Below are 12,779 nucleotides of genomic sequence, written 5' to 3'. Positions count from 1 at the left end.
AACCGAATAGGGTTAATAATGAAAATAATTATAATTATAACTCTGTACAACACTATTGTATAATAATATGGTAATGTAGTACTGTAGTCTGTCATGTCGCATGGTCCTTTCAAATATTTAAACGAACATTATATTATACGATTCGACATTAATTTACGCGCGTGTATATTGTTCGGTTTGATTTATTTGTTCAACTAGAGTCTAGAATTGTCGACTAAACCTACATCGTTTAAATCCTCAAATGACAATACTATATAATGTACATTTCGTACACAATAGTACACTATTTACAATGCACGTATTAATAATATATTTGTATACCAAGCAATAAACTATAATGACAATCCAAAAAAAAAATGCATTTTATTTGGGTTTTTTGCAACGACATTTCAATGATCAAAATTGTACGAGTATAGATACAATCTAAATCTGCTTTTTATAGGTATTATATGATCACATTATAGAATAATAAAGTATATGGAATATAATAACCGTTAACTAATACATACATAAACTAAACATATAACTATACATAACTAAATACTAGCAATATTAAACAACTCGTTTTATTTATTAAATTATCATTGATCGAAGTTGAGGGAGATCCAGCGAGGGGGTGAAATCATGTCCACTTATTTAGTTTTAATTATCCATCCCATCACTTGTTTAATCCCCCCAAAAAATAGTTTAAAAAATATAGACATCTTTTGTTGAAAAAAAAACATGCTATGTACATTCTGCATATTTTAGTAACAAATCTTATAATTTTTATCTTGATTTTTGAGAAATAATTCAGTATGATAAACATTTTTTTTATTATTATTAAAATTGGTTGTAGTTATCTACTAACAAGTTGAAAGTATATTTTTACCTGTCCAAACCTGTTATTAACTATAAGAGTGTGCACGTAATATAATAAATAAATAAATAATATATATAAATCATGAATTATATATTTATATAATATGATTAAAAAGGGTAAATATATTAGGTATACGCTCTATTTTTACATTACACCAATATACTGACTTAAAATTGATTTTTTTATGGTTGTCAAATCTAAAAAACATTTAAGTTATCTATGTTAATTTTTGCAATTTGTTATTTATTTTATTCAAAATATAACGTAATACCAAACAATAATGTGAAAAATGTTAATTAAAAACCAAAAAGTTCAACAAATTAAACCTTTTAGTTATTATCTATTTGTTAATATTATATTATTTTCACATAGTTAGAACTTTTAGGTCCTAAATTAAATATAGGTAATATATTTTTATTAAAACATTACTAACTTCGAAATAATAAATAAGGTAGCACATAATTAATAATTAATGTATAATTTAAAATTGTAAACCGAAGTATTTTCCCTTGTAAGTAGTAAGCAGTAAGCTAGTGAAGGATTTTAGTGAGGTGGGGCTTATAGTACGCGAGGCGAAAAGTGAGCCGCGATCGTCGCGCGCCAAGCGGTCATTTTTTCTGGTTTCAGGGGTTCTACGTTTGTGTGCAATGGAAACAGCTGCCGCGCATTTTAAAAACGGCAGGTGGTAATTTATTGTATAATTCATTGTATTTTGGAGACCAATTTATTTTCCTTTAGCAGTAGGCGCCAGTAGCTGCTGTTGCATACCACAATATTTTGTTAACGTTTGGTTAGTCATTCGACATTCGAGATACGAGTTTACACGTGTTTTTATTCGCTTATTATCTACGTTTGTAATCATATTTCCCGCGTTCTTACGTGGTTGGTTTTTAAAGTGCGCGCTTTTAAAGTTTGAATGTTTGTAATATTTTAATTATTTCTTTAATAATTACTCGTATACAAAAATAGTTTTAAAATGGCATATCAAGACACACATTCTCAAACGAAGAAAGTTATTTTTCATGTTTATAATTATTTCAAAACATTGGCTGGTGACAAAGGTAAGCCAGAAATTAGTAATTTTTTTCGTCAAACTCGTGAAATGACTGCTGAAGCGTGTGGCGTAAGTCTTGCTTGTGTTAAACGAGTTTGTGCTGAAGGGAAAAAATTATCTGTGGGTGAAAATCAACTAGCTGCCGAACCTTCTTCATTTAAGTCTCCAAGGAAAACTTATAAACGTGCCAAACCTATGACCAACTTGGACGATTTTGACAATGAAGTTGTCAGAAGAACAGTTCATAGTTTTTATGATAATGGTCAGTATCCAACTAGTGCAAAAATATTGGGAGCGTTGCATGAAAAAATTAATTATTCGGGTTCACAATGGTCCGTGCGACATATTTTGCGTAGTTTGAATTTCAAATACAAAAAATGTAATGATGGGCGTAAATTTCTAATGGAAAGAAATGATATTGTTTGTTCTCGGGTTAAGTTTTTGAGAAAAATGAACGAGTTTAGACGTAATAACGATACAAGGCCAATTGTTTACTTAGACGAAACATGGGTAAACCAAAATCATACGCGAGGACACATATGGCAAAACTCCGACAACACCGAAGGATTAAAAGTACCTATTGGTAAGGGCGGTCGGCTTATTGTGTGTCATGCTGGGTCACCTTCATTTGGTTTTGTCAAAAATTCAAAACTGGTTTTTCGTTGCAAGTCGGGATCGCAGGCTGACTATCATTCTCAAATGAACGCCACCGTTTTTCAAAAATGGTTTATAGATATGTTGGGCAATTTAGAAGAACCTTGTATAATTGTAATGGACAATGCCACATACCATTCTACCTTAACAGAAGAATATCCTAAGGCAAATACTCGAAAGGCAGATGTACAAAAATGGTTACAAGACAAATCTGTAGACTTTTCTCCAGTAGAGACATTAAGCGAACTACGGGAAAAAGTCAAATTGACGATGCCAAAAGAAAAAAAATATAAATTGGACGAAATTGCACTACAAATGGGCCATGAAGTGGTAAGACTTCCTCCTTACCACTGCCAATATAACCCAATCGAATTAATCTGGGCGCAAGTTAAGGGTAAAGTCGCGGAAAAAAATAACACCTTCAAAATGGCAGATATAGAAGTGTTAGTAAATAGTGCTTTAGATGCAGTCACAACAGAAGATTGGGCAAAATGTGGCGATCACTGCGATAAAATTCAAGAAGACGATTTGGTAAAAGAAGGATTAAGAGATGAAATTTTGGAGCCTATTATAATGACAATTAATCCCGACGACAGTTCTACTGACGAAGACGATGATGAAGACGATATGATTAATTAAAAAAAATGTATTATATGTATTACTTGTGTTATTTGTATTTTATTATGTTTTTTTTTATTATAATTTATTAAAAACATCTACATTACGTCGTTTGAAATTACTTTATAGGCGGGAAAACAGTAGGAATAGGCGGAGTAACCCTGACGAAAAACAGCCGCTTGGCGCGCGACGATCGCGGCTCACTTTTCGCCTCGCGTACTATAGTTATCGTGATTTAAATAATTGTTACCTACTGAATCGGCATATTATGGCATCACAATAACTTGATTTATTAAAATTAAATGTAAGGTACTAAAATATATGGTGTTTTTCATTAATAATATATTTTGATTGTATTGTCAATACAGATAATAGAATTTAAATAATTTTATATTTACAGTAAACTATAATCACTAAAATGTAAAAAAAATCTATTGGCTATGATTACAAATGATTTTGGAATAGTTTATTAAAAGTATTTGTACAGGTATCTGTAAAAGAGAATTTTCAGAAATAAGATTGATAGAAACTTATTAAAAAATGTTATTTCTCCAATTCTAGGTGTTAAGAATTTTTAGTTTGTACCCATAACGTAACTGTGTGGGATAATAATTTAAAAAAAGGAAAACTTAAGTACCTATCAACGTAAAAAATATAAATTTGAAGTAAATAAGAAAAAAAAATTAAAAATATATTATAATCTAGTGGCATGGTCATTCCCTCATAATAACTATAAACATGGTGTTATACGTGATGTGCGCTAAGTGTTAATAAGGTAACCGAGTACGCAAATTATTATTATGTGCTTCCCTCCCCAAAAATATACACGACAAGCCATCTTTGATATTAATCGAATTTTTAGCCACCCCTTACTTTTTGCCACTTTGAACACTGGATATTATTTACACACCATGGCATTTTATAAAAATTACCACCGCGAATATCCATAATTAATTAAATATATATTTTAAGATAATCAAGACACTTATATTTTGTGATTAATGACCGAACGATTTAATTATTTAAATATTTAAGCTGTCTCTAAAAATTATAATGAAGAAAATCAGGATGATACATTTTGTACGAAAAACCATTATTATATTAAAATAATTATATATATTTTTTCCCTTCCAAAAAGATATAATTTATGATTAAGTAATATTAAATGTGTTTATGAGAAAATATATCCAATACAATTATTGTCAAGATGTAACGTTATTGTGGTAAGAGTTCAATGAAAAATATACGTAATATTTAAATAATAACATTACAACAACATAATTTAAAACTAGTAGGTAAATGATATGTTGTACAGTTGTAGGTGTCATCTGTAATAGATTTACTGTTAAAATTGAACTCAATGATAAATCATTGTATATTATGATAATAAAAAGCGATTCTTAACGGAAACGATTATGTGATTTAAAAATGAACTTTTTTACTTGTAAATATGTACATTATTTTAATATACGAGTAATGGATACACGATTAAATTGTTGTTAAAATGTATGTGACTTTATTATAATATTTTATTGAGTCTACTACTGGTATTACTTTGTGTGTAATCAGTATGTATTCATAGTATTATGTAGTCGTATAATTTAACGTTACCATCGGTTTTCTTCTTTAGTGTTTCATATTACCTATACATTATACAATCTTATATGACTTTTAATGTATAATTTCCATACCTCTTGGATTACTTTTAAACACACATTGGCTTTTATATAAGATACAAATGTATACATAAAAAAAGGTAGGTATAATCAAGATATAATTTCATAAAAATATAATGTTAATTAATATTTTTACATAAATAATTTTTAGAAAATTATTAATACAATCAACACACAATAGTATACTTTTTGAAAGTTAAGAAATTTATTTTTTACGGGGCAAAAAATTAATAATAAATAAATGTCTTGGAAATGGTGATTGGTTCGACATGTTATAAATTATCTAAAGATTGAAGTATACTTTGATGTAAATCAATTAATAATTAATTGCATTTTAAATGAAAACTTCATATTCTTAGAATATTTACACCAAATATTGTTGAATTGTGTGAACACGCAAATTCTCGAAAACAAAATAAGTGTATTTAGTTAAAAAAAAAAACCACTGAAAGCTGTATTTCTTATGTCGGTCCCCATTTCCACCAAAAGTATACCTTTCTATTTTCATTAATGCTCATTCAACCAAAATAATGTCTGTGCTATTGAAAGCTATAATACAGTAAAATTATTTAAAATAACATGTATATAAATTGAAAAGCAGTGAGATGAGTCGTCCTATGCAGTCCATAAGTAATCATTCCCCCCCTCTTTAAATAATTTCATGAAATATGCATATTTTTGCAATAAACAGTCATAATTTTTTAACCTTAAACTTTGTAGTTGAAAAAAGTAGTAATCAAGACTTTGGTAATGATTCGTAATTTATGATGTTGGTATTGCTATAAAAATATATTTTCAGTATTACCTACAGCTTTCAATATAAACGTAGTAAGTGTAGAAATAATAGTTATGGTGGACACGGGTATTGGTGGAATAGGGTTAAGGTAGGTACACTTTTGTCGAAAACGTGTTAAGCCTTTTCCTATCCATACTTTGTACGGGCCGTAATCGGGATTTAAAAAAGATAAGAGGTTTTAGGCACAACCCGCTGATGGGAGTTTACCAATTGCGCTTAAAATGAACTTTTAATATACCAATTGCGCTCTGTCTTTTTTGGATAGATAGACCAATTGCGCTCAGTTGTTTTCAGGGTTTATAATTGTATTCTACATTACACCTAGTATATAAAAATATGTATTTTAAATAGATTTATAGGTATTATTATCAGCTTGTAGCTTGTCGTATTTTCCCGTAATTTCGTATACGTTTTGCTTAAAATTAAGTATATTTGAATGCATATTAGTTAGCTATATTTAATTGTGTATAAACATATGTAACTTTTTCCGCCGTGTAGTAACTTACATACTATGTCCATGTAAAAATAAGGAACCTAAAATATAAGTAGCGCAATTGGTGTACTGACCTATAATTTAAGCGGCGCAATCGGTGTACTGACCTAAAATTTAAACGGCGCAATTGGTATACTGACCTAAAATACAAATATTGTTTAAGGCGCAACTGGTCCATGCCACCGCTGATCACTACTTATACGCACCACACACACACACATGTAAAGGCGCAAATAAAGTATTTTGGTTAGCGAGTGTACATAATATTTTTTTTATGTCACCGTCCCAATCTTATAGCATAACAATAGAGCTGTGCATTTGTAGAAAATGCATTGTTTTAAACTTAGTGTGAAACGTGCACAGCTTTTTTACTCAATCTGAATTGAATACTAATGAATTTAATTTTAAAATTGTTTTGCAGTTTATTTTTTGACGATATTAGTTTTATTAGGTAATTAATTTGATTCAGATAAAAAACGTTTATACACATTTTATTATGAGATAATTTTTTGAACAGACAATTTGCCTATTTTTCAAATTATAAATATTCATCATGTACACCACTTACACTCATTACAGTGCATTTTATACAGATTTTTTTAAGATTTCATTGAATTTATATTATCTTTTTAATGAATTGTAGTCAATTTATAGTACATTTTGTAATTTTTTTTTTTAGGTTTGTTAGGTATTATATATTATAAAATATCCTTGCCCGATATAGGCTGACAGACCGCTTCCACTCAAAATCGTTTTTGCAATAATTTAACGTTGAATTTAAATTTAACGCATCAATTACAGTAACCTACACTGAATGGCGAGCTACACTCGTGGTTGTACACAGTCTGTACAGCGAAAAGACTTCCACGGTTTATATATTATACGATATATACTATGTATATACATATTACTTCAATCCGAAAGCCACAGCCTTTGGACAGCGGAATCGCGAAGGTGTCTGGTGGTCGTCCGAACGCGTGGGACGAGACCGCTCCTTGAAAAATCGCCGGAGCCAAACGTATAATAGTAATCTGTAACTGTCGATAAGTCGGTGGCCCCGGACGAGGGTCTTGCTGCGGGAAAAAGCCCTTTACAATTGCTCGAGAGCGCGGCCCGCGTGTCCGGCCGACTTTCGACCGCCATAAATCACTATATATACTCGTGTAATATTATAACGATCACTAATTTCGTCCGGCACATTGAACCTGTGCAAACGGCGATGTAATACGACGCAGTGGGACCGGTAAACCGTAAACACGGCCGAAAATAAATACCTAGTCGAACGCATTTGTACACGCGCGCGCTCGTTACGCGTACCAGTGTACCTTATGTATAGGTCCGGTACGTTCGGTACAAAAAAAAAAAAAAGAAAAGAAAATCGTAAAAACTCTATACGTCGACGACGTTTTTTCGTTTCATTTATTATTATGTTCTAGTGTGCAGTATAACATATCGGCGGTGTGTTTTGTAGGTATAGTAATAATATTGTTATTATACGCGGTATGGACCGAACGACGTCATTGTACACTGCGCACGGCGGCGGCGGTTTATATTATTGTTATTGTTATTATTGCTGCAGCGGCGGCGGCGGCGGCAGAAACGGAAAAAAGTTTATTTATTTTCTGCACATGACATTATAATATGACATATTATTGGTGTTATTATTACGCAATCAGCGGTACGGTGTGTTTTGAACTGAAAAACGACGAAATGAACTAAAAATTGCGTTCGATACCTGTGAAATATCGAAACACATTTAGGTCTTGACAATTCTATACCGCGCGCATTATACGTATAGTATATTATATTATTAGGTATATAAAACTACGTATATTACGATATTGTTATTTGTTGTTACTGTGCTCCGCGGCATACACGACCCCGTGCTAGTGATTCGGATATACTACTAACTGTACAGTCGAGTAACGTTTTGGTGAAACGAAAAAATTCCCGTAAAATAAACGTTTACGTCTTCACGATAATCAATAATAAACTAACTCGTGTGTGTGTGTCGTCGCGCGGTAGAATTTGTAAAAACAACGGACATTTTGGAATTTAGACTTCGAGCGGTGTATGTATTTATTTTACTGTGAAGGATTTTTATTTTTTTTTTGTAAAACTCTGTTAAGGACAGTATCGTTCGTAACAAACGTTAAAAAGAGGACGCCATACCCGCATGTGTTGTCTCTGTCTTACTAACGTACATCATAACAAATTTTCGTTTAGTAGAATACATTTTGTGACGTTAGCTTTAATATTAGAGTAAATTTACCTATTATCAAATTTAAAGGAAAGAATATTATCTAGACAATGACATATGCTTTAAAAGATATTATTATTTTAAAGTGAGTTACAGCTATGTAAAATATAACAACTTTAAAATGATCATAACTCACTTTAAAATGATAATATCATTAAAAGCATATGTCATTGTCTAGATAATATCCTTACCTTTAAATTTGATAATAAGTAAATTTACTCTAATATTAAAGCTAACGTCACAAAATGTATTCTACTAAACGAAAATTTGTTATGATGTACGTTAGTAAGACAGAGACAACACATGCGGGTATGGCGTCTTCTTAAGAGGACGTAGTACCCGCATATGTTGTCTCCGTCTTACACACGTGCGACATACCAAATTTTCGTTCACCATTTTCAATATTGTGCTGTTAATTTTGATATTGGAATGAACTGACCTATTATAAAATTGAAAGGTAAGATAATTATCCAGGGCCTTATGTAGCCTTTTATTTATATAATTATTTCTAAGTAAGTTATGATCATTTTAAAATGTACAGATTCAAAAAGATCATAACTTACTTAAAAATAATAATACCAATAAAAGGCTACGTGGGGCCCTGGATAATTATCTTACCTTTAAATTTTCTAATAAGTCAATTCACTCTAATATAAAAACTAACAGCACAATATTGAAAATGGTGAACAAAAATTTACTATGTCGCACGTGTGTATAACGAAGACATCACATGTATAGGTTTTACGTTCTCTTAAATATATTATTATATTTAAAATACTGAACGGGTAAAACAAAAATTATGTTCCACTCGAGTATTTTGGAGTGTATTTACATAAATTTGAGCAAATAATCGCAAACATATAAAAAATGATAGCATAAATTTATCATTATTAGGGTTGTGAATAATTTATAACACAGTAAGTTCTCTTATGTAATGCATTTAAAATCTCAAAAAATTCAAGAAATTATTATAGGAAAGGTAAGAAAGATTCGTATTTTAATGTTCACAGTTTATAGAAACCTAATAAGATATTAATCTACTTATTCTATAAATTCACACCTAATATACCAAAATAGATAATGAACCTTTAATAACGTAATCTAATCAAACCATGATAAATCAAACGCTGTACTTAAACATTTATACAGCTTGTATAAAATATTTAAAAAATTCAAAATTTCGTTTAGTAGAATACATTTTGTGACTTTAGCTTTAATATTAGAGTAAATTTACCTATTATCAAATTTAAAGGAAAGAATATTATCTAGACAATGACATATGCTTTTAAAGATATTATTATTTTAAAGTGAGTTACAGCTATGTAAAATATAACAACTTTAAAATGTTCATAACTCACTGTAAAATGATAATATAAATAAAATCATATGTCATTGTCTAGATAATATTCTTATCTTTAAATTTGATAATAGGTATATTTACTCTAATATTAAAGCTAACGTCACAAAATGTATTCTGCTGAACGAAAATTTGTTATGATGTACGTTAGTAAGACAGAGACAAAACATGCGGGTATGGCGTCCTCTTAAGACTACATTCTGGTCATTTTGAGTTTGAAAGTTTTTCAAATCACTGTACTATTTTATTTTTAATTTTTAATTTTTTTTTATTACGTTTAAATAATATTTAATATACCTATGTAGGAATTATCGTAAATTAATATGTAAATATTGTTTTAATTATATTTTTTTAAATAATTTTCACGCAAAAATAGATTAGATTTGTTGAAAATAATGACTAACATTATTATTTCTCGAAGTGAATATAAAAAATTTTTACCGACATACTTGATTAAACTATAATTTTAACACAAGATTATCAAATCTTTCAAAATACTGTGTATGACCAAAATGCATAGTTTATGAATTTAAATTAATGTTTATATCTGAAATTAAATTGTTCGTATTGTTCAATAATTATTGTTTTGTTGATTTTTTGAACCATTGAATTATTATTTTAATCGATTATAAATTTATCGGACAAATTATTTACGAAATCGACAAAAAACCATAAAAATCATCTAATAAATTGATATTCAATTTAATACCTTGAAAATTCAAAATAATATTCGAAATTGAAAACAAACAGAATTGAAAAAAGCTGGGCAAAGCCAGTAACTGCTTTTCTGTACAGTCGTAGATGTGAAGTATACCTCGTTATTGTGTAAGTCAATTTTAATTTTAATACATAATAGATATTGATTAGATTTGATAACAATATTAACAATTTATTTATATTTTAAATTTATAGATTTAGAGACGTATAAACTATTTATTATATTATAAATAAATATATAATTTATACGATTTCCAGGAGAGGAGGTGCGCTAAAGCTCTTTAGCCCTCCTAGATCCACACTTGTTTGTAATTTATAATTATATTAAATTTTAATTCAATAACATATTGTAGGTGTCGGGCTGGTTTGGAATAACGATTACGTTTTTGAGTTACAGCAAAATAAAAAAATCGATTTTGTCGAAAACTGATAATGCGTAAAAATTCCCGTTTTTTCGTTACTTTTTTAGGATTTTTCCTGTCGCTTTTGAAAACTACTGGAAATTTTGGACTTTAGTCAAAATACAAAGCATTATTTCTACTCCAAAACATGATGACAGACACAACAACAAAAAAACATCACTATAAAATCAATACATTCTTCACTCCATTCAGAATCTAAAATAAACAAAAATAAAAACCAATTATATCATTAGATTCTTGAGACAGTACATGAGATCGCCTGTTCCAAACGTTACCTCATATCGCCATTCAAAATAATGAATAATCAAAATTGAAAATGAACCGTTTATTTGTCGATCAGTGGTCAACAGCGGTGGTTAAGGCGATATTAAGTTTTTTTCATGTAAATAATATATTGTTACAAAAAAATCCAAAGGGGGGATATGACGCACCCTGATCCCCCCCGTGAGCACGCCATTGAATGTTAAACGTGAAAAAAATATGAATAATAATGGTTAACTTTCAGTAATATTATCTACTTAGATTATAAAAAAAAGCTTTTGGCACCCCGGTGGTCATGACGCCCTGTGCATGTGCGCCTTTCACATCCCCGTAGTCATGGCACTGCTGACTGCTGAGTGCTGCGACATTTTTAAATCGATTAAAGAAAAGAGGGTAGACGAATTTATTATTTTATTAACCATACAGGATATTATTTAAGAACTTGAAATTCAGCTTTTAAGTTAAAAAAAATGAATTATTTTACCTTATACTATGAATTGTTTTTCGCAAAACTAAGTTCTACCGTAAAATTATTTATTAACAGACTATATATATTTAAAATGCTTAAATTCGTTTAATGTTTATATAAATTTAACAAATTAATAAATTGCATTGATAGTAATCTACACAATTTCTACGAATTTTTAAATAAAAAATAATTAGCGATTCGGACGATGTTTGCAATTTTTATATTGGGCGCAGCAAAATAACGAAAACAATAATGTAGTTACAAATGTATAATTTTGCGTAAATATTCCAGTTTTTTCCAACTTTTTCTTAGTTTTAAAACATTATTACGAAAATTAAAATGATTGTTTTTTAAACTGTTCAATAAACCAACTAATGATCAAATTCTCAAATCACACTCGTTTGAAAACGAATATCGAAGCATTTTTTTACAACCAACGAGAAATGCATTCATCGTTCGCGGAATGTAATACACTTTATACTACTATATACATTATAATAATAGACACGTTGTTGCTATAATACATATACAATGTTTCACTCGCGGACAACGGCCGAACACGAGAATTCAGTATAAATAAAATATAATTATCTCGACCACTACTACAGTATGTGTCGCGGTTTAGCTGCTGCTGCGGCGTCCAGACAATATAATATTATTAATATGAGGTTTTACATGGCGCGGCATTTGAATTTCTCCGACATTTTCATCCGTCGTCTACACGGGCGTTGCGTAGAGCGTTACGATATGATATAATATATATCTCCTGCGTATACCGCGGGCCGACGAAGCTTATAGGCACGTTGTATATAGTGCCGGAGCGTAAAGCATATAATATCGTGTACGATACTCTGAACACATATAAAGTATATACCTATATTATATTATTATAGTGTGCAGTGGCTGTACGGGTATACCCGCGGCTCGACTCGGCGATAATAATAGTAATACATAATAATTACGTTTGACGATAAAAACAAATTACCTCGGCAGCGCAAACAGCGCGTCGTGTCGTAGGTACACATATACACAATATAATAATATTATTATTATAATATAGCGTTGGCGTTATTACCGAAACAGCGGCACACACACACACACATAAATATATATTTATAGTCGGCAACGCAGTGCGTACCT

General features: G+C 30.0%; 1 protein-coding gene across 1 annotated transcript; it reads left to right on the top strand.

Annotated features, from left to right (window-relative positions):
- Positions 1 to 1,838: 1,838 nt before the first annotated feature.
- LOC132925611 (uncharacterized) lies at positions 1,839 to 3,209 on the top strand. The gene has a single exon (XM_060989990.1). It carries the CDS (start codon positions 1,839 to 1,841, stop codon positions 3,207 to 3,209), a length of 1,371 nt encoding a protein of 456 aa, XP_060845973.1.
- Positions 3,210 to 12,779: the final 9,570 nt, after the last annotated feature.

This window comes from Rhopalosiphum padi, chromosome 3, assembly GCF_020882245.1.
Source record: "Rhopalosiphum padi isolate XX-2018 chromosome 3, ASM2088224v1, whole genome shotgun sequence".
Lineage (NCBI taxonomy): Eukaryota > Metazoa > Arthropoda > Insecta > Hemiptera > Aphididae > Rhopalosiphum > Rhopalosiphum padi.
Note: the sequence above shows the minus strand (reverse complement) of the source record. Positions and strands in the feature narration are given on the sequence as shown.

Excerpts from the sequence above, each read along its gene's own strand:
- LOC132925611 (XM_060989990.1), top strand. The coding sequence starts at position 1,839 with ATGGCATATCAAGACACACATTCTCAAACGAAGAAAGTTATTTTTCAT.